The 24,143-nt window shown below is 44.7% G+C and overlaps 1 protein-coding gene across 1 annotated transcript in view; it reads right to left on the bottom strand.

Moving 5' to 3' along the window:
• The window catches only part of tmtc2a (transmembrane O-mannosyltransferase targeting cadherins 2a), a gene marked incomplete at its 5' end in the record, with an annotated part of 95,842 nt that overhangs the window by 45,985 nt on the left and 25,714 nt on the right, over positions 1-24,143 (bottom strand). Inside the window, one exon of the mRNA XM_083658718.1 lies at positions 3,409-4,024. Coding sequence (XP_083514844.1) covers positions 3,409-4,024 — 616 coding nt within the window. The remainder of the gene's footprint in view (positions 1-3,408; positions 4,025-24,143) is intronic.

Raw genomic sequence — 24,143 nt, 5'->3', positions numbered from 1 at the left:
TCTGTGGTGGTGAAGTCAGCCCATACAGTCTGTGGTGGTGAAGTCAGCCCATACAGTCTGTGGTGGTGAAGTCAACCCATACAGTCTGTGGTGGTGAAGTCAACCCATACAGTCTGTGGTGGTGAAGTCAACCCATACAGTCTGTGGTGGTGAAGTCAACCGGTGAAGTCAACCCATACAGTCTGTGGTGGTGAAGTCAACCCATACAGTCTGTGGTGGTGAAGTCAACCCATACAGTCTGTGGTGGTGAAGTCAGCCCATACAGTCTGTGGTGGTGAAGTCAACCCATACAGTCTGTGGTGGTGAAGTCAACCCATACAGTCTGTGGTGGTGAAGTCAACCCATACAGTCTGTGGTGGTGAAGTCAACCCATACAGTCTGTGGTGGTGAAGTCAACCCATACAGTCTGTGGTGGTGGTGTTTCCCATACATAAAGGAATTTGTGGCGGGCCGCCACAATAATATTTGGACCGCCACAATAAGATGTTGACCAAAAAAAAAAAAAAAAATTTTTTTTTTTTTTTACAGTGCACCTGAACGCAACATGCAAGATATCCGCTGAATAAGTGTCCAATAAATGTTCATGTCATTCTGGCCAATACTTCTGTTATAGCATTTCAGTCTGGAATATGGAATATCTTTCAATAATCTATGATTTAGCTGCTAAATTGTCAAATACCGCCATCTGCTCGCTACCCAGGCACTTATGTATGTACTTAACCCAACTAACTTAACCTAACTAACTATCTGGTGTGCACAACACTGTCAGCCTAAACTCCGGCTGACACCCCAAAAACCTACAATCCGCTACAGAAAAATGTATATTGTTTGTTTATTAACTGGCCCCTCGCCTTCTATCATTTCACGAAAGTGGCAAAGCAAGTTGAGTAGCTGACCTATAGGGAGAAATGTAGTTTGTCATTGTAAACCCACAGCACAGTAATGATGACATGTTCTTCATAGATCTAGCCTTTTAATTTTGCTCTTAAGCTTTCTCAAAGTACACCAAATTCATGCATTTAACTTTAAAATGTTAAAAAAATCTCGCAGGGGGGTATGCCCCCGCACCCCCCTAGGGGGTCTGCGGTCCCCCACCACAAATTCTCAAAATCCTGTGGGAAACACGTCAACCCATACAGTCTGTGGTGGTGAAGTCAACCCATACAGTCTGTGGTGGTGAAGTCAGCCCATACAGTCTGTGGTGGTGAAGTCAACCCATACAGTCTGTGGTGGTGAAGTCAACCCATACAGTCTGTGGTGGTGAAGTCAGCCCATACAGTCTGTGGTGGTGAAGTCAACCCATACAGTCTGTGGTGGTGAAGTCTACCACAGCAGCTACAACCCATACAGTCTGTGGTGGTGAAGTCAACCCATACAGTCTGTACAGTCTGTGGTGGTGAAGTCAACCCATACAGTCTGTGGTAGGGCTTTTTTTTTTAAGTCACTTTTATTCGAAATTCGAATTTAACTTGTGGGGGAGGAGGGCATGTTCAAATGTATAATTGACCTGTTCTATATCAGCTGTTACATTTAGCGGGTGTAGAATGGTTAAAATTCCATTCTCTAAGAGACCTGTTCGATTTTTTTTTTTTATTAACCAAAATTAACCAACTGCTGCTTGCTGGTAATGTTAATCCCATGTCAGAAAAAGTCTCCAGATTTGTCGCGTTAGTCTCTTCTGAGAAAGATTGTCTCCAGGGTCTGAAAAGTTGTCTCGAGTTGGATGCAGCCAAGTTTGTGAGGCAGTGTTGTGACTGTGAGCGTCCAAGCTAACACAGCAGCGGAGAGGAGCTGACTGACTGGACCATGACAGCTGAGGATTTTTTTTTTATATTCTTTTAATATTTTATATTATATTATATATATTTATACGATGTACCCGGCAGGCGCGGACTGCATAATCGGGCACGTAGGGGCCGATGCCCGGTGGCCTGGCCTGCAAAAAAAATATATATATAAAAAAATTAACCAAAAAACTTTGAATATATTCGAACATTTTGCGGGCAATTAAAGTTTGTTCGAACTTTATTTTGGGAAAAAGTGACAGCCCTAGTCTGTGGTGGTGAAGTCAACCCATACAGTCTGTGGTGGTGAAGTCAACCCATACAGTCTGTGGTGGTGAAGTGGAGCGCGGTGTACAGTATGTGACGGCGTTGGCAGTTCAGCGTGCTAAGATGCCACCAAAACATTCAAATTCACATGATGGGTATCAAATGAAGTAGAAAAAACAAAGTATTGATTGAATGAAGTACTCTATTGGTATGGGTATCACTTGAAGGGTATTGGTACTATTGATATTGGTATTGTACATTTGTAAACGATACCCAGCCTACATGAAGTTTGACATGTACATACAGGACAGGAACACATCACAAACTTCACAATGTTGTCACAAACACAGAGGTATTCACAGGCGTTTTCACGAGATGTAGACAATGTAAATGAGATTTCCATGCACACACACACGCCATTCGGGGTCAGACTGTCCTTGCTCAGTAAAACCCAAGGGGATTTTTTATTATGGCAGTTACGTCTTTTTTACGAGGGCCATCATGTTGGCCCGAGGAGCAGGTTTTTTAATCAAATGTAGAGTGCCTGTGCGACAAGGCTTTCCAATCACACACTGAGTGCCACAGTCAGATGGGTCAATGTGTCCTGCTTGTCCTCCTCAAATGACTTGCTGTTGAGTTGGGATGCGGAGAATGGCATGTTCCTGCGTAGGAAGCATGGCGTGGGTGTGTTTGTTTGTGTTTAGGGGCGGGGAAGGGAGGTATGTTTGGATCGCTGACTTGACAAGTGGACCAAATCATTTAACAGAGAGCGAGGCGTGTTATTGTTTTCCTGCGCATAGCTTTTGTCACCTTGAAATGAAAAATGAACTCACCCCTAAAATAGTTTTTTCCTGTTCAACCCTTCTCTATTTCACGCACACGTCACTCACACACACACACACACACACACACACACACACACACACACACACACACACACGGCTAGATTCTAATCTAGATTTTGTTGCATTTATGTGTATCCAATTACTGCAGCAAATTACAGTAGCCTACAACACTGCACACAACTGGATTACGTCTCTTCTGTATAGTCTCTTCCTGTTTAGCAGATGAAAAATGAGAACAGCTTACTTTCCATATCCACCAACTGTGCAATCTGCATAGGCAAACAGTTTCCCCAATTATACTCTTAATGAAACGCAAACAGTATGGAACACCCACACACACAACTTCCACATAAACAAACGCTTGTAAGTACACACACACTTTCACAATTGACTCCACATACAGCAAGCATTAGCAGCTGGCTGAGGTTTCCCTCAGAGGGGAGGAAGAGGAAATTGGATATGTGCAGACAGCGAGGCACACAGAGAGGCGTGCGTGGCGTGCCTTCATTTACCTTTCCGAGCAGGAGAAGAAGCGCCTGGCGAAACCGCAGCCTCTGGAACACGAAGAGGTCGTAGGCGGCCGACACAGCCAGCACCGTCACCCCCTGCTCCTTCCACAGCATGCTGGCCGCGGCACACCACAGGCTCCCCAGCATCCACACCCAGCACTGGGCCACCGGACTGCCGGCGCAGCGCCTGGTCTGGAAGGCCCCGCGGGGGTCCCTACGGAGCCCGCAGTGCCTCGCATAGCAGAAGAGAGACAGCAAGAAAAACAAGGCGGCCCCGACGTCCGCCCTCCCCACCACTCCGGCGACCGCCTCGGTGTGCACTGGGTGCGAGGCGAACAGAAGTCCTGCCAACAGGCTCCAAAGCCCTCCGCCCAGGAGCGGGCGACAGAAGGTGGTGAAGAGGCCCGCGACGGCCCCGTGCAGCCCCAAGTTGACCAGGTGGTAGCCCCAAGGACGCAGTCCATCTAGGGCGTGGTTGAGGCGGAAGGAAAGGGTGCAGAGTGGGCGGAAGGACTTGTGGCTGCCGCTGTGGGTGAGCAGGGTGCCCCAGAAGTCGTCATACAGGATGTTGGTCCAAGGCGTCTCTGGGAGAAGGTCCTGGTTGGTCTTGATAGCTCGGCTGGAAGAGAGGGGTCAATAAATTAGCATGAAACAAAATAGTTTTCTGTTGTTGTTTTTTGTTTTTTCTTACTAACAAAGCATTCATTTTCTGAAACATATAGAGGCAATTACACAAGAATGTTTGAATGATTTGGACAACTCCAGAAAAGAAAAGCAAAAGACATGCATTTAAATTGAATTCAAAGCCCTCCATCTTGAGACATGCTGCATGTAGCATCGTAAAGGATAATAGCTTTTTCAGAGTGCTGATGTTCCAGTCACTGAATGTGAAATGTGATAGACAGATGCCTTCCAGGGAAACTACCCAGGTGCAGACAAGACAAGACAATGAGGATGGCAACTCTAATACACAGGCCATAGAGTGTGGGATCTAATTCTAACCCACACACACACACAACCTGTGTCACACACACACACACACACACACACACACACACACACACACACACACACACACACCTTCAGATGGCCAGGTGGCTACACACCCCTGAGGCTGCTTTGGAATCTGGTAATTAGTCTCATAATTAATCATTAGGAGGGACAGGAGCTGCATTCGTGTACACTAACAGACGGCAACAAATGAGGTTCACCACAGGGATTAACACAGAGTGATGAATGGCAGCTACAACAACCCACAGCCAACTGGCACAATGGTCAACAACAAACAACAACAAAACATTAGGCTAAGTATTACAGACAAATTCATTCATTCATTCATTTCATCAGAGATAAAAATTGTATACCAAATATACATTTATTGTCAATAAAATGAATTTAAATTGAGAGAGGCAGTCTGCCAGAAGCAGTGACAAGGAGGGGGAGTAACACAAAAACTGATGAAAGAAAGGAAAACAAATAACTGGCTGACAAGACAGGAGGAGAGCTTTTCTCAATGGTAATCCACAAGAGCCAGGCACCACGTCCCAAGAGCCAGGCACCACGTCCCAAGAGCCAGGCACCACGTCCCACACTAAGGACATTTTCACACCAAGTTTGTTTGAAGGCTTTTTCACAGAGCCAAGACCATTTACACTGAAAGTCCATTAAAAGCTGTTTTTGAACTGGGCTGCAGTTCAGAGAAGCAGAAAGCAGGCTCTGGGGGTCCAGTCCGCGCCACATTTATCTTGTGTTTTTAATGTGGCCTAGCCCACTGATATCATGGGGTATGAGTGCAACTGTTATCAGAACTGTTCACACTATAATATACATGTGCATCATTTAATGAAAGTCAAACATTTTGAGAGGAGATAACATATCTGGAGTGGGCTCAGTGTACTGTAATGATCTCACCGTCATGGTGCCAGTGTGTCGAGAGCAGGGCACAAAACACATCTCACATTAGCCTGTTATAATAACCATACTTCCATCTCCATTCCAGTTTGAGCAGTCACCACTCATTCTGAGAAATCTCAGATTGCAGGCGATTTGGAAGTAGTCATTTTCATTTTCAACTTGCCCAAAATAGAGAACACACGCCAGAGGGTGAAACTGATCTCCCCCTCAAACACACACCAACTGACAATGTGCCAGAGATGCTCACAAGTCATTTTTTGCAAGTCCAAGTCCCCGTCTCTGCAATGTGCTGAAGCAAACTGAGCCTTTTTTGAAAGTGAAGCTGTGCTGGAGGCAATGCCACCTGCCTGGCATGAAATACTGGGTCAAACGAAGATTTTTTTTTAAATTTCAAATGAACTTGAAGTAGCATGTAAACAAAGGCTAATTAAAAAACAAGCCCATAATAACATAATACAGTAAACGGTGGTGGGCACCGCAGCTGGTTCCTTGTAAAGGTGCTGGTGCTGCAGAAAAGAGATGGCATCGAGAAATGCTGAGTTCAATTCATACTGCATTATAAATGCCAGAGAACATCAAAAGATAAGATAGCCCAGTCCACTGTTCAGTGTGCTGGTGAGCCAATTAGAGACAGTGAGGTGAGGACAGCCGGGAGATGGGGCACAGCAAATTGGACTCGTTGTCTCAGGCAACCTGTCCCTTTTCTCCCAGAACACCACCAACCATGCAGATTAATCACCAGACCAAGTTTGTGTTTGCATAGTGTGCAGACACACACACACACACACACACACACACACACCGGTGTAGGTACAGTACACGATCTACTCGGCCTACAGATTCGGCTCACCCTACCGGATGTGCTCGGCTCGGGGTCCACAACGGGGTCTAACCCTAACCCTAACCCCTACTAACCCTGACCCTGATTCATATGTTTAATGTCTATCATGTCTGATAACATCAGTAGCTTAGCATTAGCTTGTTAGCTAATCTAAAGCTGTTGACCATTTTGCCCACGTTAATCCCACCACGTGCCCAACGTACAGCCAATCACAATGTCTGCCCCATATACAGACTTGGGTGGTTATGTTAAGTTAAGTTAAGTTATCCTTTATTTACCCCCCCCCCCCTGTGTGAATGAATGTCATTAACTTTGTGTTTCAATGTGTCTTTGACCCACATTGGCTCAGGGACAAGCTTCTGCTGTCAGGCCATTTTGGTTTGTTTGTTTTTGATCAAGTTCTTTTAGATTTGTCTCCCATTTTCTTATCAATTGCACTTGGCCAATTCCCCCTGCTGTCCTGGTCCTTGCTCCACCCTCTGCCAATCTGGGGAGAGTTATAAGCCGCTTTCACACACAGATCGCGCAAAATTGCAGTTCAGAAGGGCCGCAAAGCCGGCAGCCTCGCCACAGAAATTGCTTTCACACAGAGCTTTCAGGCGACAGCCACCGCTCCCGGATTGAAAGGCGAGCGGAGGCATTTCCACCCAGCTCCTCCTAGCCTAAATGAATATTTTCATAGGTTAGTGTAGCCTAGGCTACTGTATGATGAACAAATTCATTCAACAACCAAACATCGCTGATGTACGCCAGCCAACGAGGTGCAGCTGCGCTCGTTAAGGATCAAACTGATAAAACATGAAAGTGTTGTCCACATGCAGCATGGTAACAAGGCTTTCAATATTCATCTGATCGACTTTATGGATCACAGAGGCACCATCATGTAGCCTATTAGGTAGGCTACAAGGCTAATTCTTATCTTTTGGTTCCAGTTTTTTGTAAAGCAAATTATTCCCATGAAGTAGCCTAATTAGGGGCCGTTCTGAAAGACGACGCCCGCATATCAAACAGCTGCAGTCTGTATAACGTTTGTCGGGGGAATAGTAGCCTATAGACCAGTGATACTCAACTGGCGGCCCGCGGCGCCCCCTGTGTGGCCCGCGATGGAATTTCAATTTTTATTTTCTTTTTTTTTTTGCTTACAGTGCACCTGAACACAACATGCAAGATACCCACTGAATAAGTGTCCAAATGTTCATGTCATTCTGGCCAATACTCCACTTCTGTTATAGCATTTCAGTCTGGAATATGGAATATCTTTCAATAATCTATGATTTAGCTGCTAAATTGTCAAATACCGCCATCTGCTCGCTACCCAGGCACTTATGTATGTACTTAACCTAACTAACTATCCGGTGTGCACAACATTGTCAGACTAAACTCCGGCTGACACCCCAAAAACCTACAATCCGCTACAGAAAAATGTATATTGATTGTTTATTAACTGGCCCCTGGCCTTCTATCATTTCACGAAAGTGGCCCCCGGGCAAAGCAAGTTGAGTATCCCAGCTATAGATAAATGCACATGACTACTATAACGTTAGTAGTTTTTGTAAGGGAATGCACAGAACTGGTTTCCAGAGGGAATATCCTCTGACCAACTTAATTTTACCTACTTATGTCAACATCGTTTGAGCATAAAGCCTAACCTACTTACAGGCACGGAGCATTCCTCCTGGCGTCCCTGCAGTCATGATTGTATAGGCTACTTTTTTTACTTTCACTCATGCACTTTCTTGCTGCATGTGGTGATTTCCCCTGTAATTTTTTTATGAATGAGCTGACCATTCGCACCGTTCTGGCTTGCTGCTCCTACGCTTTCAAGTGTAGGCGGGTTGCCTGGTAACCCGGCGCTATGACTAGGTTGACTGGCGGAACAAAAGGCGTACAACAATTAGCCACCAACCCGCGTTCACAACTTTCACATCGGAGGCGCGGATCCTATTTTCCGTGCATTTTGCGGCTTTCAAGGCCGGTGTGAAAGCGGCTATAGACTAGCACAAGCTTCCTCCGATACATGTGCAGGCGCCAGCCACTTCTTTTCACCTGGCAGCAAGGAATTTCACCAGCAGGACATAGCACGTGGGAGGATCACGCTATTCCCCCCAGTTCCCCTCCCCCTGAACAAGCGCCCCGACCGACAAGAGGAGGCACTAGTGACAACCACGACACATACCCTTAATCCAGCTTCCCACCCGCAGACATGGCCAATTGTGCCTGTATGGATGTAGGATGAGGTAACATAGGGGCTCGAACCTGCGACCCTCATGTTGGTAGGCAGGGAATGTACCGCTACACTACCTGAATGTACTGCTACACTACCCGGACGCCTGCTCTCAAGGTTTGTTAGGTTTGTTGCATGACGTGTGGAGCAGTGGAGCGGGGAGAGGACGTCGCCAGGGGGCCAGCTGAGGACTTCCTTTGTCTAGAGATTGTAACTAAAGAGAGAGAGGGGGGAGAGAGAGACAATGCTGCCAGCCTACAAACAGCATGGTTGCTACAGAGAAAAGAGTGACAGTGACAGCGAGAATGGACAGTAAGAGGAAAAATGGATACCAAAGAGCACAAGAGAGCCTACAGATCCTGTGAAAAGCCTACGACAGTCCAATGCATTATTCCCAATTTAAATCTTTCATGCCTCATATCAAGCCTGCAACCTGAAGTCCATGACCCCGTCATTGCGTGAGCCATAGTGAATTGTTGCATTTCCCAGGATTGTTCTCTGTCGGGGAAAAGCAAGTGTGTCGTTCTCAGGCTCCGAGTCATAGCGAGACGCAGCCAAACTGGAATTCTCCCTAGTCCAATATTTCAAAGGATCTAGATTACATTACATCACTCAGTTTACAAACCTCTTCCTCTTTCCATCTACTGTAGCTCCTCAGTGTGCTGTTATGTATAGAATGTTTTACAGTCCAACTACACTACAGTGTATGGTGATGGGAGGACTGAGGATACCAGAGGAGCCCCCCCCCCCCCGTATATATTCCCCGTTCATATATATTCTGCAATGAGATTTTGATAGTCGAGTTGTTATCATTGAGTCTGTTCCCCATAAAGTGAGTTATCTCATGATTATTAGAAATAAAACATACTTAGTACAGCCTTAGTACACTGAGCCCACGATTATCCCCAGAATTCAAATAAAAATAAAATTAGGATTCTCTTTTAGAGGATGAATGCATTCTCTCAGGCAATTGATAGTACACTAGCAATTCCAAACACAGCTAGATTCACCCCCCACATCCAGCTCCCTGGTGTCCCTCGGCATGTCTTGGGTCTCAATACTCTTTGGTGATAAATAATTTAAATATTCAAATAGGCCCTAACCTCTCGTCCCCCCCACCCCCCCGCTCCTGCCCGGCGCTGCAGGATGACATGAAAAGAATGCATTAAGCTATAGGGGTTTGAGAATACAGTAGTTTGTAAGTACTGGTGTGTGTGTTCGTGCATGGTGTGTTGCTGTGCATGCCTATATCCAAATGGGCTATATGTATAATTTTGGCATATACTGTACATGGTGTGGGTCTTCTTGCGCGCGTGTGTGTGTGTGTGTGTGTGTGTGTGTGTGTGTGCGTGTGTGTGTGTGTGTGTGTGTGTGACAGCAGAGCCTGTGCTGATGGCTTCATTGGGGCCTGCTGTCGCTGCAGTGGGGCAGATAGAGTGGTCTCCCGTAGTGATTGCTCTTACAGAGGGGGTCTTTTGTATTCAGCCACCGTATGTGGGGCAGGCAGGCAGGCTGTGGGGCACTCCATTCACAGTCCTCAAAGTACAGGACGGGTTTGCTCTTTTCAATTTTGCCTTTTTTACCCTTTCTTTTTTGAAACGGGTGGGGGAGGATTTTCCATCAGTCGCTCGCTGAAAAGAGACATTAGTGAAGAGAGGGGGGTTGAGAGAGAGAGAGAGAAGGGCAGCAATGGGGGAAGGTCCTCTTTCACCTGTCCACTGCTTTTAGTGGAGACGCCATTGGGCTTCTTTCTGGGCTGTGTGTCATTTCAATATGCAAATGTAGCACTCCACTGCTCCCCAGCAGTGATGTCATCACCACCACTGATTTGCTTCTTCATGTGCTGTGGTTGCATACTAGGCCTCTTTCAGGGAGAGGCCATAAAATATACACTAAATGTACAAAATATAAGGGACTCTTTTCATGTACACTGATGAGGTGAATCCACTTAAAAGCCATCATCCCTAATTGGTTTCCCTTATTATTATAAACCAATCACTAAATGATTGTCGTAAGAATTAACTTTACTGCTAAATAAACCAACACTATTTGCTTAAAATAATCTCTGATTTATTATGAACATACACATGGAAGCCTCTGCTACACCCATTGTAACAGATAAACTTCTAGAACAATGGATGAGCACAATATTTAAGGAACAGAGGGAAGGAGGTGGAGTTTGAATATTAATTAATAGGAGGAGCTTACTCTAGTCTAAACCACTCCTTTAAGCATAATTTTGGGTGGGTTTTACAACAACTGTATGTGTGTACATGTCGTGTATGTAAATGTGGATGTGTTTGCATGTTTGGAGCACTGGTAAACAACATGGCACTTTTTAAATGAGATCTGCCTAGCCTCTTGCCCAACTGCAGAGTTATTTACCCAAGGATCAAGCTGCAGGCTTATTGTTATTCCTGCCCCAGTGAGTTACCTCATGAGGCTGTGGAGCTGTAGAGATCTTAACTCACTCTGAACTATAGGCTCCAATCACCAACAGGTTGTGTCCTATAAAAAAAAAGCAGTACTTAATTGCATCCTTGTAAAGTAATGTTTACAGATTTAAGTTGACAACTACAGTATGTACACAACAACACACAACACACACACACACACACACACACAGCATTTGACTCTCTCTCCTGCTCTCTGTGGTCTGACTGAGTAACCTTACCTCCAGTTTAAATGTTCCCTTTTTATGTGCTCCATAAAGAAACAGTGACATCAATATCGCATTGCAAAACATTACATTTGAGCCTGCTTTACATATGTGGGCCCTGGGCCCAGCCTGGGTGCAGCGTTCTGCCTACGCCACGCTCATAAACGTCCACAGTACAAACTGCCCTCACTTAACGTAATCAGGCCTGGCTGAATCACAACCTTTTGTCGTAGAGTGCATCCTCCTGCTCCATGACAGCAGTAATGAGATGGATTAACCAATCATCATAAAAACACTGTGCTGTTAATGGAGACTGGCCCGGATATTATTTCATGGACATCATCGCCTCTTTGTTCCTGGTCTTTTTTTCTTTCCATCTTACTTTTCTCTCTTTCTTTCTTTTGGACTCTCCAGCCATTATTTTATCTCCGTCCTTTATAGAGTTGCTTCATTTTAGGGCTGCACAATTAATCGAATCTCAATCAAAATCGCAATATGGCAAAATGCAATACGCAAATCACAGGAGCTGCAATTATTTGATAAAGGTCAAATGTGTCAAAACATACCATTAATGAAGCATTGTGGTGCTACAGAGACGTCCCGGCCTACAAATTATATTCTCCAGACGTAAGGGAACGTGCTTGTTTGGTACAGACCCCAGTAAAGATCACATCACGTTTTTATTTTATTTTTGTGTGAAAAAGAAATAGAAAAATTGCCATTCCCACTAGAATCATATTGTAATATCTGTCAATACAATCGTTCGCAATATGACTTTTTTGGCATATCATGCAGCCCTACTTCTTTTGTCCCTCCTTCTCTGTATCAGCCATCCATCTCCATCACCTTCACCATGTTTGTGTGTCTGCTATCACACTTAACCATTCCTGTCTGCTCTGGTACCCAGGCCTTTTTTAATGCCCCCTGTCTGGCCAACATCTATTCAATCTCCATCTCCTTATTGAGCAACGTGAGTGCTAATTAAGCACACAGACAGGCCTCTTCACACAGTGCTGATGTACTGTAGGGCTATAGCACACCGCACAAGTCAACAAGCCACTCATGCTGCCGCTGGCTAACAGGTGATTAAGAGTGTACCAGCAGAAACAGCCTCCATACTGAGCAGATCAAACTAATCCATAATCACCACTACAGAGCAATATGATTACAGTGGATTCTAAGGTGCTGCCATGCTATTTAGAAATCTGTGTGCACATATTGCGCCCCGGGTGGTGTTTGGCTGTGTCTGCGGGTGGGATCCCGAACAAAGGTTAAGTGTCCTCCTGGTCGCTGCTCTAGCACCTCCTCTGGCCGGTTGGGGCGCCTGTTCAGCGGGGAGGGCAACAGGGGGGAATAATGTGTTCCTCCTCATGCACTACATCCTGCCGGTGAAACTCCTCACTGTCAGGTGAAAAGAAGCGGCTGGCAACTCCACATCTATCGGAGGAGGCATGTGATCATTTACTCTACACCCTCCACAGATCGGCAGACTAGAGAGGGTGGAGCAACGACCAGGACCGATTGGAAAGGGGAAAAATGACCAAGAACTTTGGGAGAAAAAGGAAATAGGCAAACAAACAAACACAAAATCTGTCTATCTGCATGCCCACTATGTCGTGAAATCCAGGCGATCTTAAAACTCTTAAAACAAGAAGCAGGATTTTACAGCTGTGGTGTGGATCTACCAATATAATAATAATAATAATAATAATAATAATAATAATAATAATAATAATAATAATAATAATAATAATAATAATAGTAAAACAAACAATACAATTACAGAAAGTGTATGCATGATGACATGTCACACAGTTATTTAATTATTATTTAATGACGCATCAGATAGTAATCTTCATTAACTAATAAGCTATATTTGTGCAGCACTTTTCAAAATAGTGCTTCACAAACTATAAGGCCTCAATAAATAAACAATAATACATTAATCAGAACCGGGCTTACAAGAGAATAATACAGGCAAATACAGAAGATTATACAGATTAAATACAGATTTATTTAAATAAAGACAGCGAGCAAGATTTTCCTAAGAAATATGTTCCCTCAGTGTTTTGTAGTTTATCCCAGCTCATCTGGAAGAAAGCACAAAATGTGCTTCTGATTGACCCGTCATGCGACAGTCTAGAATAAACGTGCGATAATGTATTGATAATAAATGTCTGGGACTCATTTAAGCCTGGAGCTTTTCTTGGAGCTGAAAGACGTTTGGTCTCCCATCTCACACACCACCAAATATTGATTTAGCCTTCATTTAAATTCAGTGTCTCAGAAATGCCAGCGGTGGCTTTAGGGCCAGTTTATTAGAGAGACAAAGAGAGAGAGGGGGGGGGGGGGAGAGAGAGAGAGAGAGAGAGAGAGAGAGAGAGAGAGAGAGAGAGAGAGAGAGAGAGAGGGAGAGTGTGTGTGTCAGGGTCCAGATCACCTCTGCGTTAATCCAATGTTAACAGGATTAGAAAGTGATCATAGACCTCATAGAGTTTCTGAGACATGCACAGAGGCCAAGGGTCAATGGACAATCTGATTGTGTGTGTGTGTGTGTGTGTGTGTGTGTGTGTGTGTGTGTGTGTGTGTGTGTGTGTGTGCGCGCACTCAAGCCTGCACAGACCTACATATGGTACCTACAGTATAGCATGACACAATATGCAGTCTATCACAGACTGTGCACCTTCCATGTGGTGTTGCAGTTGGCAGTTGGACTGTTGAGCCTTGGCGTCTTGCCCGGGGAGCGCCACAGCTGGTCAAGGAGAAACCCCCTCATTTCACCCCAACGTATTGCCCACCTCATGGGACACCTCAACACGTGGACATGCTCATCTGGTCTACTCTTTTTGTTATCGTAGAGGTATCCATCCATCACAGCGCTAGGTGGAACAATCATGCGGAAAGCCATTACGCTAGCTGGCCAGGCCTGAGTGACTCATTCACTGGCTGATTATTAGCTGCTATAATCCTGCCAGTATGTGGCCCCCAGCAGGAAGGCATGAGGGAGGTGATGATGATGATGATGAGAGAGCGAGAGAGGATGAGGGTGAGTGAGAGAGAGAGAGAAAAAGAGTGGGGGAGGAGCAGACCACCACTCTCTCCACGATTAGTCTGGATTGAAGATTGTATTTTCCTCCTCACTTTTCTTCCTACCTCTACGGTTATCCTTTACTGCAGTGATTCTCAACCGTTTTCATATCAGGGACCCCTAATTTAGTCTAGGGACATAAACCTCCAATTTGATGAGATTTTGTCCCAAATCTGAGAATATTTTTTTTGTTTAGATATGATTTTGTCTTGAATTCCATAATACCTGTATTGTAGCTAGAAAAATAACAGAGAAATTATGATCAAAACTGCCATTCTTCTATATTCACTAATTGTGTTAACTTCTTGTAATTGGAATAATGGTGAAGTTTAACAATTCATTTGCTGGGGACCACCTGGAACCCCGTCAAGGACCCCTGGTGGTCCCCGGACCCCACATTGAGAACCACTGCTTTACTGTATAACAGCAGCTCAGATCCATAAGATAAGATGTCAATGTGTACAGACTTTAATGAAACATTTCCTCTTTTTACATCAGTTTGCGACTGCTGTTTGGTTTGTATATCTCCAGGTCAGGAACTATAGGCATTGCGGGTGTGCCCAAACATGGCACACGTCAACGAGAGAGCAGGCAGAACAATGCCCGAGCAGAAGTGGCACGGCTACTTTCCCACACTCAGTCCCACGCCATACACGCACAAAATATGGGAGGAGAGGGAGGAAAAATCCATAAACGTCCCGATAGCATTTATAAAACTCTGTCACACTGCCAGACGCCTGTGTGAAGGATTTATGTTTAGTTCAGCAGAGGCTCTTCCCTTTCCTGAAGTGGAAGAAATATGACATTCATTCAGCAGTTTTTATGCCAGCTTAGATGCAATTATTTGTTTCCCCCATCAATTTGAAATGTGCAAACAGTGATAAACTGCTGTTGGATGGTGTTCAACTGATCTGGGCGATCATGGTATGAGGAAAAAATCAAAGAAGGAAGAACACAGGCAAGATTTTTGACTATTTCTTAAAATATATATTACCGGTACTGAAAATAAAACTGAAACACAGTGGATGAAACTTGTTTTGTATTCAAAGCACTAACCTACATCCCCCCCCCCCCCCCCCTCTCCTGCTCATTACACTCAATCTATTGATTAAAAATAGCTCATCCTGCAGCTCCCAGTCTTTTCCCATGGGGGCAGAATGCCCAGCAAGAAGTTTGGTGGAACGGATAGGCCAGTTAACAGACTTATTTAATTATTATTATTTAATTGTAATTATTTAATATGAGACTTGCAAGAAAATGCAGCAAATTAAACAAAGCTGTCTATTTTGAATATACATAAGATTTAGGCCCCTTTCCCCCCCGAACTGGTTGCAGCTTATGGATATGGGCCCACAGCTGCTGTTCTATTTGTTGCTCACAGATCAATGCAAAATGTGTTTGTATCTGTGTGGCTATAGATCGCTATAGATACAGTTGGTCTGTGTGGGAACGCCCCCAAAATGTAACTACGGCTGGCGCAAATGGGGTAAAATCCCCAATATCTCAATGGGCTCACTCACCAAAGGACGGTGCTACGGCTCTACACTACAGGATTGGGGATTCTAGAGCAGGTACATAGCATCTGTTCAGATGTGCGTTTACTGCGGGGGTTAAATCCCTGATCCTGTCTGCCTGGGCTGGGCTAGCAGCTAAGGCCATGTCCACACGGAGACGAGTTTAGGTGTATCCGCTAAAGTTTTTTGTCATATAGACGTTTCGTCCAGATGGAACCGCGTTCTGGGACTATACGTTCTGGGAGTATACGCTAATTTTTCAAAACGGGTCCCAGAGTGATTAAATCTGAAGACGCCACCCTTGCATTTCCGTGTTTACAACCCATACGCATCTTTCCTGAAACGATGACGCCATAGCCCCACCTCTCTCCACCAGCAACAATAACAATCATGGCAGTAGCGTTCGTGCTATAAGCAGCTACTGGGCCTGTTGGGGATCTTGCAGCAAAATATAATGCTCCTCTATTACCACCGTCAGCAACAAGTGGAGGACACGGAGAACAGCGTGTACAACATCCTCAGGGCTCCACACAGCTGACTCTTCCCATCCACCCCTCCCCTCCCTTCATCGGATATTTCCCAGAAGGCTTAGCGGCGGCTACATTTTTACAATAACACAAACAAAATCAGGCTTAACGTGTTAGATAGAAATTATATTTATTTTTAATCCAACATGCAATTCTGGAATATTTTAATATTGGACAAAATGAAATGAAATGAAATGTAAACCCTGAGTGTAACCGACATACCCCGGCTTGCCCTATATATAGCCCTCGTAAATACAACGTGAATAGGGAAGTGAGAGGTTTGAGGAACACACGGATGCACTGTGATGTCCGCTCCTCCGCTCTCCAACAAGACTTGAGCTTACTTGACCGACTTTTTCAATAAAAACACATTTATGCCATGAGTTTATATAATGTATATTTATGTTGCATCATTTAGCCTGTGCTGTGATGTGTAGGAGCGCCAATACGCTGGGATCTGTTTGCAACAAAGATCATGGAAGTGGATGATATCAGGAACGTCACCGATAGTTAACGTTCTATATTGTAGGCTACGGGAGACCATCAGCCCTGCTGAACAGCTCTGCATTTGCCTGTATACTGTAGGTTTAATCATTTTATTCATCGACATGGCAAACCTCCCCGCAAAGCCAAGGGTTTAAGCTGCTGCTACAGTGAGATACACATTATAGACTGTGCGCCCCTAGAGGTTGTATGCCACTATTGACAAGATTGTCTTATTCTGTGTTATTCTACAGCGGTTTCAGTGGTATTCAGTGGTTTCATGTGGATACACACATTTCTTGAAACGATTCCATGTTTATGGAAAACTTTTCTGAAACGAAAAAAAAAAAGATCGCTTCCGTCTCCGTGTGGACATGGCCTAAATGGTAACTATGCTGAATGGGGAGAACAGGAGGATTTACCCCACTCTGACCACGCCCCCAGCCAGCCACCCCAGCGTTTATGACGAGACATCGACTCAACCTATGAGTTTCCCAGGACAGCTGACATGGTGCCACTGACAGTGGTGCACTGTACTGTTTTTTCTGCATTCTAATGAAAATACTAATCCAGTGACCTCAGATGACCCCAGCAGTTCACATCCCTAGTAACACATAAATGAGATGTCACTGCATACACACACACAAATCTACTGTATGATACCAATTGAGAAACACAACATACAAATTGGGGGAAAGTGGCATACTAAATTCCTAGTTCCTATACTAGCCAAAAAGCTGTCATTATATAATTTGCACCAATGCTCTAAATAGGATAAGTAGAAAAAAAGGATAATTATTAACATTGCTATAATCCCCTTACTATAAAAGCTGGCATAAGTCCAACTAAGTGATATTATCATAATGTATTAATGTATATCATGAATTGAATTCCCATGATCAAAAGAACACAGTTGCTGACAGGTACTCCTCCTCATCACTGAAGCCCAGCTGTTTTGGCTTCATCACCAAGCAGCAGACCCAACACTGCACTCATACCTGATTAAGAGAAAGCACCCCCCCCCCCCCCCCCCCCCTCTTCCTCCATCCACAGAGCAGAGTAGCCATGCTCTCGCAGTCTCCCAGTCTGTCCAAGCAACCAATCAGGAAGAACATATTTCTTCCGGAGGCTCTTGCCTTCAAAGAGGGTGAAACACTCTGAGCTAAGCGTCAGGAAGTTGGCTGTCTTGCCTTTGTCAAGCCACCGATTTGCTTTCATGTCCAGAGTAAAGGCAGTTTCCTGATTAGCAGAGCTGCTAAATACAAAGAGGCCAGGGACCATGCATTGCTGGATGTGTGCGTTGCACTAAAATGATATTATATACAGTCTATGACTAAAATAGACCATGGCTTTGACCATGACTTGTAGCATCATCTAATTACTGTGTATACCAATTTGTTTCTCAGGACAATTAGCTTCAATATCTCGTCTGATCTACTCCAATCCAATGAATACATGTTCATCACATAGCCTACTCCAAAATACATTATGATTTGGATGATGCTCCAAATATAATGATGAGTAATTCTATAATAATCTTGGGTAGTTTAAAATGTTAGAAATTAAATTTTTTGGGAATAGGTGCAATTAGATAGTGACTACATGATCCTACATAGGCATTATGCACTACTTGCTGCTGTCTTGTTGACTGCATTTGCGCAAGGTAGAGCACAAACTCTTCTCCCAGTAGCCTACAAAGTTAGCATAGCTACTAGCTAGCTGCTGACAGACAGACAGGGACAGAGCCTATAGCAACCTACTGTAGCTCCTGTAAATGCCAGAATCCCATTGGGCGTGCCTCAAAGTCGTTCGGGTCACAGTTCAATATAGTTGATCTTTCGCCGCGGAGCCTCATGGCGAAAAGTCAAGCTGGTGTGCACTGCTTTCAGCTGTGCAGCTTTTTAGGGGAGCGCTGCTGCGTTCCTCATTGAAAACAATGCTCTTACTCTGCGCAATGCCGCGCTTGCGCTATGTGAAAGGCCAGTAAGCCACACCAAAAATAGAACTGGACTACTAAAATAGATACAGATGAAAAAATGATGAACCCTCAACCCAATCAGTGAGAGTGCAACTCCGTCATCTATTTTTCAGCACATTGATTGCCTAGTCCTTATCTCCATCTAACAGATTGATTGATCACTTCCCATTTAGCTGGTCGCACAAAATAGAGGTGATCTGACAACAATGCCACCGCTGCCACCTCAGCTAAAAAGCAGGCCGCGCCGACCGCAGCGCCCCCTGAGTGATGATGTCAATAAAAGGTAGTGATGACCCGGCTATGTGAAATCAATGGCTAATAAAACTAATGCTCTGCTCTCCCACGGGGGCAGAAATATGCTAGACGCAGTCAAGTGAAGTACCGGGCTGGGGTTTTAGGAGGCAAAACCTCACACCTCATAAAGTCATGGAATTAATTGAATTTTTTAACGAGATAAACATGTCAACATGCAACAATAGTGTACAACAATAAGTTTGAGGATTGTTTTTATTCATGCGGGACTGATGTGTAAGCATTCACTCCCCCCTCAGCCTCATCAGTAAATTACCATTTCACACCCCCAGTAACGCCCTGACGTCCACCAGGATCCTGATGGAAAAATGGCTGTGTGGTTCCCCTTTATACATAAAGAGAGAAGCCCTTAATATGAAATTTATGGCCATTTGAGAACGGCTCACCCAATAAATATGGTATATATTATGCCTACAGTATTGCATTATGCCAGCAGCCAGTGTGAGAAACACATTTAAATGAGCCAATGTAAAGGAGCAGTGGATGCTGAGGGATTTATAGGGTTTCTAAAATACTTGGCTCTACCAGTGTCCAGCTCTTATCAGTGTGGTACTGGTCCTTAGCCAGCTTTAGCACCCTCCACCCATACATCCATCCCACCAGTGGAGTTTATCCAGGATAGCACCTCTGGCATAATAACGAGAAATAAATAAGCCGCCAATCAATCGGTCCAATTCCACAGTCTTCAAGTAGTGTGTGGTCTAAGCAGTTAATTACAGTACAGTATGTGACTGTGGACGTCATGTAGTGTGTGGTCTAAGCAGTTAATTACAGTACAGTATGTGACTGTGGACGTCATGTAGTGTGTGGTCTAAGCAGTTAATTACAGTACAGTATGTGACTGTGGACATCATGTAGTGTGTGGTCTAAGCAGTTAATTACAGTACAGTATGTGACTGTGGAAGTCATGTAGTGTGTGGTCTAAGCAGTTAATTACAGTACAGTATGTGACTGTGGACGTCATGTAGTGTGTGGTCTAAGCAGTTAATTACAGTACAGTATGTGACTGTGGACGTCATGTAGTGTGTGGTCTAAGCAGTTAATTACAGTACAGTATGTGACTGTGGACGTCATGTAGTGTGTGGTCTAAGCAGTTAATTACAGTACAGTATGTGACTGTGGACGTCATGTAGTGTGTGGTCTAAGCAGTTAATTACAGTACAGTATGTGACTGTGGACGTCATGTAGTGTGTGGTCTAAGCAGTTAATTACAGTACAGTATGTGACTGTGGACGTCATGTAGTGTGTGGTCTAAGCAGTTAATTACAGTACAGTATGTGACTGTGGACGTCATGTAGTGTGTGGTCTAAGCAGTTAATTACAGTACAGTATGTGACTGTGGACGTCATGTAGTGTGTGGTCTAAGCAGTTAATTACAGTACAGTATGTGACTGTGGACGTCATGTAGTGTGTGGTCTAAGCAGTTAATTAATTACAGTACAGTATGTGACTGTGGACGTCATGTAGTGTGTGGTCTAAGCAGTTAATTACAGTACAGTATGTGACTGCGGACATCATGTAGTGTGTGGTCTAAGCAGTTAATTACAGTACAGTATGTGACTGTGGACGTCATGTAGTGTGTGGTCTAAGCAGTTAATTAAAGTCATAGATATTATATTACTATAGATGGATCACCGCAGGCTCCGCCAATTCTAACAAATGGTAGCAGCAACTCTCCTAAATGGGCGTGGTCAACCATTGACTGACTCAGACCAGAGCCGTATAATAGAAGAGTTCCGACATCTGCATTCACTCCAATGGACCAGTTTGTGATGCTAAAACGATACTTTTAAAACACCACCGTGCCTAAATGGTGCCTGAACCCATCTTTTTTTTAAGCGGTTTTGAAGTGGATTTTTTTCATCTAAAGACGATTTCACGCAGTGCGCTCCAAACAATAATGTTAGCGAAGCTGCATGTGGCACCGGTTTCGGACCACCAGAGGGCGGATATTTCACTCAGGAGCTTGGGCACGGCACCTAAATGAGCCACCTAATTCTGCGTTGCAATTCGCCTTCAGTACCCATATTACCAGTTAAAGGTACCGCTACCATAGTGGTACCGGGTTGGAACCCAACGCTAATCACCAGTATCAATACATGTAAGCACGTGGTTCTTTTAGCATCAGGTGCAATCCATTCCCTCCTGCCTCACCTCTTTAATTCCTTTCACCTGCTTCCACAATCGCTGGCACTGGCCCAGTTGTAGGGAGCCTGGTGATGTTGGCACAGTGACCTATAAAAATGTGCACCTCCTCCAGCAACCTAAACTAATCTCTACGGGGGTGGCTTGCCTCCACACATTAATTAAGATGGAGACTTGAATATTGGGGACAAATACGAGGCCTGGCATTGATTTGATCCATTGGGGATAGAAGATGAATGTTGACGGGTCCTTTGTTCAGTTTTCGCCTCAATCCGGCTCTGACGAAAGGTTGTAAGCCTCAGGATTTGCATGCACACACGCGGTCATTTCCACACACGGAGAGCACCAGGTGTGGACACACTGCATCAACAAGAATGAGAGCCAAGACAGACAGACTGAATGAGAGAAAACACCCGGATCCGATTTATCATTTTCTGAAGTGCTTCCATGACAACTCCATCCCCCCTCTTTTCTCCCTCTCCTGGGCATTGACAGACCACTACATTCACTGAAATCACCGGCTTGGCAGACTTTGGCCATGTCCAGCTGTGTCTACTCTCCCTTGCCAAGGAAAAAGTAGTCCCTTTTCTCTAGTCTGCACGGGCAGTCTGTTGTGCATCAAGACCCTGAACACAATTCTAATTTGCAGTACTGAACTGCTGTGCTCCCCTGACACTTGTTCCCCTATAAAGCAGCAGCACACTGACAAAGAAAGTCAAGTTTTGTTTCAGGCCCAGCAGAGGGGGAGATGAGTCCATCTTTTGGCATGCAGGTCTGTCCCATAGACGTTGGAGTCCCTTTGAGAAACTGGATCACTTTGTGATCTGCTGCAGGGTTTATAATGAGCACTGCCCCTAATTGCTGATGACAATTCAGGCAGCCAGTGGAGGATCTGAGTGCTGTGGCATTGCCAAGGGAACAGCTGGAAAACAAAGCAGCGTTGTGTTTCTGTTGAAAAGAAAATGCTTTTCTGCTCCACCGCAATTGATTTGTAATCCGAGCACAAATAAAAAAAACGCAGCTATTTTGAGAATGAAGTGGACTAGGCCTATATGCACAAAGATGACTGAGCACTGCACTGAAAACAAAACACTCTGCACTAACTGATTGTTGAGGGGAGAGGCTCCTTTGTGTTTTGGAGAGCTTTGAATGGTCAGACACACTTGCAAGCAACAGTTGTAAATGCCAAGTATCCCGCATAATGAAGCGTACAGCACTGTATCCAATGCAGTATAGGCCCTCTTTTCTTCTGCCGTGACCAGTTGTCACATTCCAGCATTAGTAAGAGTGAAACAGCGGCTATAGAGGTCTATCTCTGGAGCCAGCCCAAACCAAATCTAGCCCCTTCTCAAGGACTTGGGCAAATTATCTAAGATCTTTTCAGATCCTGATCTCTGTGATCTGTCGAACATGCTGGTACAACGGATCCATTATACACTCGCTATTTGACTGAACTCAACTTTCACATAGGAACCAATGAAGTCATCCCAGAAGTGCAAATCCTGCCCATTTTGACCCATCATTTAGGTCAAAGCAAAGGGTCAAAGTTAGTCAAGTAGTGCCAATTTACTTCTAATCAGGCCAGGTTTTCATTCAGCTCTAAAGTAGAAGTGGAAGAAATAGAATCCTATCAATGGGCCACATCACAGCGCTGATTATAAGCTATAAATTCTAATGGCGACAGAATCCAGTGTCATGGATGTGAAAAGCACTTCCCCATAGGGGGTTTAATATTATATCCCAGTTTGCCAAACTATCAACAGGGGTTCCAAAAGATATGGGTCTGTTCTAAATGCTGCAGGAAACTCCATTATAAAAGCATGATAAAACGCATCATATAACATCATAAAAGTACAATATTCCCTTCTGGCATGGACTGGAGGGACAAGCAGACATGATGTCATGCTCAGACGTCATGATATATGCATTGAGGAACCGGGTTACAAGTGGCTGTTGCCAGGATTTTGTGTTGTTATATTATCAGACTCTGCTATATAAAGTAGTGATGTAAAGAAAGTGGACATATCCTCGCCCCTCCATGCTACAAAGGCTTGTACATATTGACATGTTGATAAGCTCCACTTCCCTGCATCAGAGCAGCTGCCAAACAAAGCACAATCGACATTATTGACCAAACACACTATGAGGCCATCTCGCTCGCACTGTGCATCTGTGCGTGTGACAGAGAGCAACGCTACAGCAGGATTGGTCATTTCACCACACGGACAATCTTTCCTGTGTGGATAGGGATGTCACATGGTTGCTTGTTTTTTTTCTGCTGATAACGTTATCAGCGAGTAGGTGCTGGTCATAGCAGAGTAGGTGCTGGTCATAGCAGAGTAGGTGCTGGTCATAGCAGAGTAGGTGCTGGTCATAGCAGAGTAGGTGCTGGTCATAGCAGAGTAGGTGCTGGTCATAGCAGAGTAGGTGCTGGTCATAGCAGAGTAGGTGCTGGTCATAGCAGAGTAGGTGCTGGTCATAGCAGAGTAGGTGCTGGTCATAGCAGAGTAGGTGCTGGTCATAGCAGAGTAGGTGCTGGTCATAGCAGAGTAGGTGCTGGTCATAGCAGAGTAGGTGCTGGTCATAGCAGAGTAGGTGCTGGTCATAGCAGAGTAGGTGCTGGTCATAGCAGAGTAGGTGCTGGTCATAGCAGAGTAGGTGCTGGTCATAGCAGAGTAGGTGCTGGTCATAGCAGAGTAGGTGCTGCTGGTCATAGCAGGAAAAAACAGCCAGTTTCTGAGTGTCGATTCAATTGTCTGTCAGTTCCCCCCCCGGTAATGGATTGAGTGGCTGTAGTATCACGTTGATGAGTGAGCCAGGAGCCTCGGGGGGAATATCTGTGGATTCTGGTGAAATGTGGCCAGTGTGGCGGATGAGCTGGCGCCGTCTCCCATTCGGTACAAACTGCAATCCGGTGTTTACCATGACTACAGAGCAGAGATATGACTACAGAGCAGAGATATGCATCTCCTCCAGGACTGTGTCTCTGGAATGGATGTGTCCTTTTTCTATCTGTTTATTTGTTTATTTAAAAGGATCCCCATTAGCTGCCA

The sequence above is a fragment of the Poromitra crassiceps genome (genome assembly GCF_964638095.1).
Source record: "Poromitra crassiceps genome assembly, chromosome: 2".
NCBI lineage: Eukaryota > Metazoa > Chordata > Actinopteri > Beryciformes > Melamphaidae > Poromitra > Poromitra crassiceps.
Note: the sequence above shows the minus strand (reverse complement) of the source record. Positions and strands in the feature narration are given on the sequence as shown.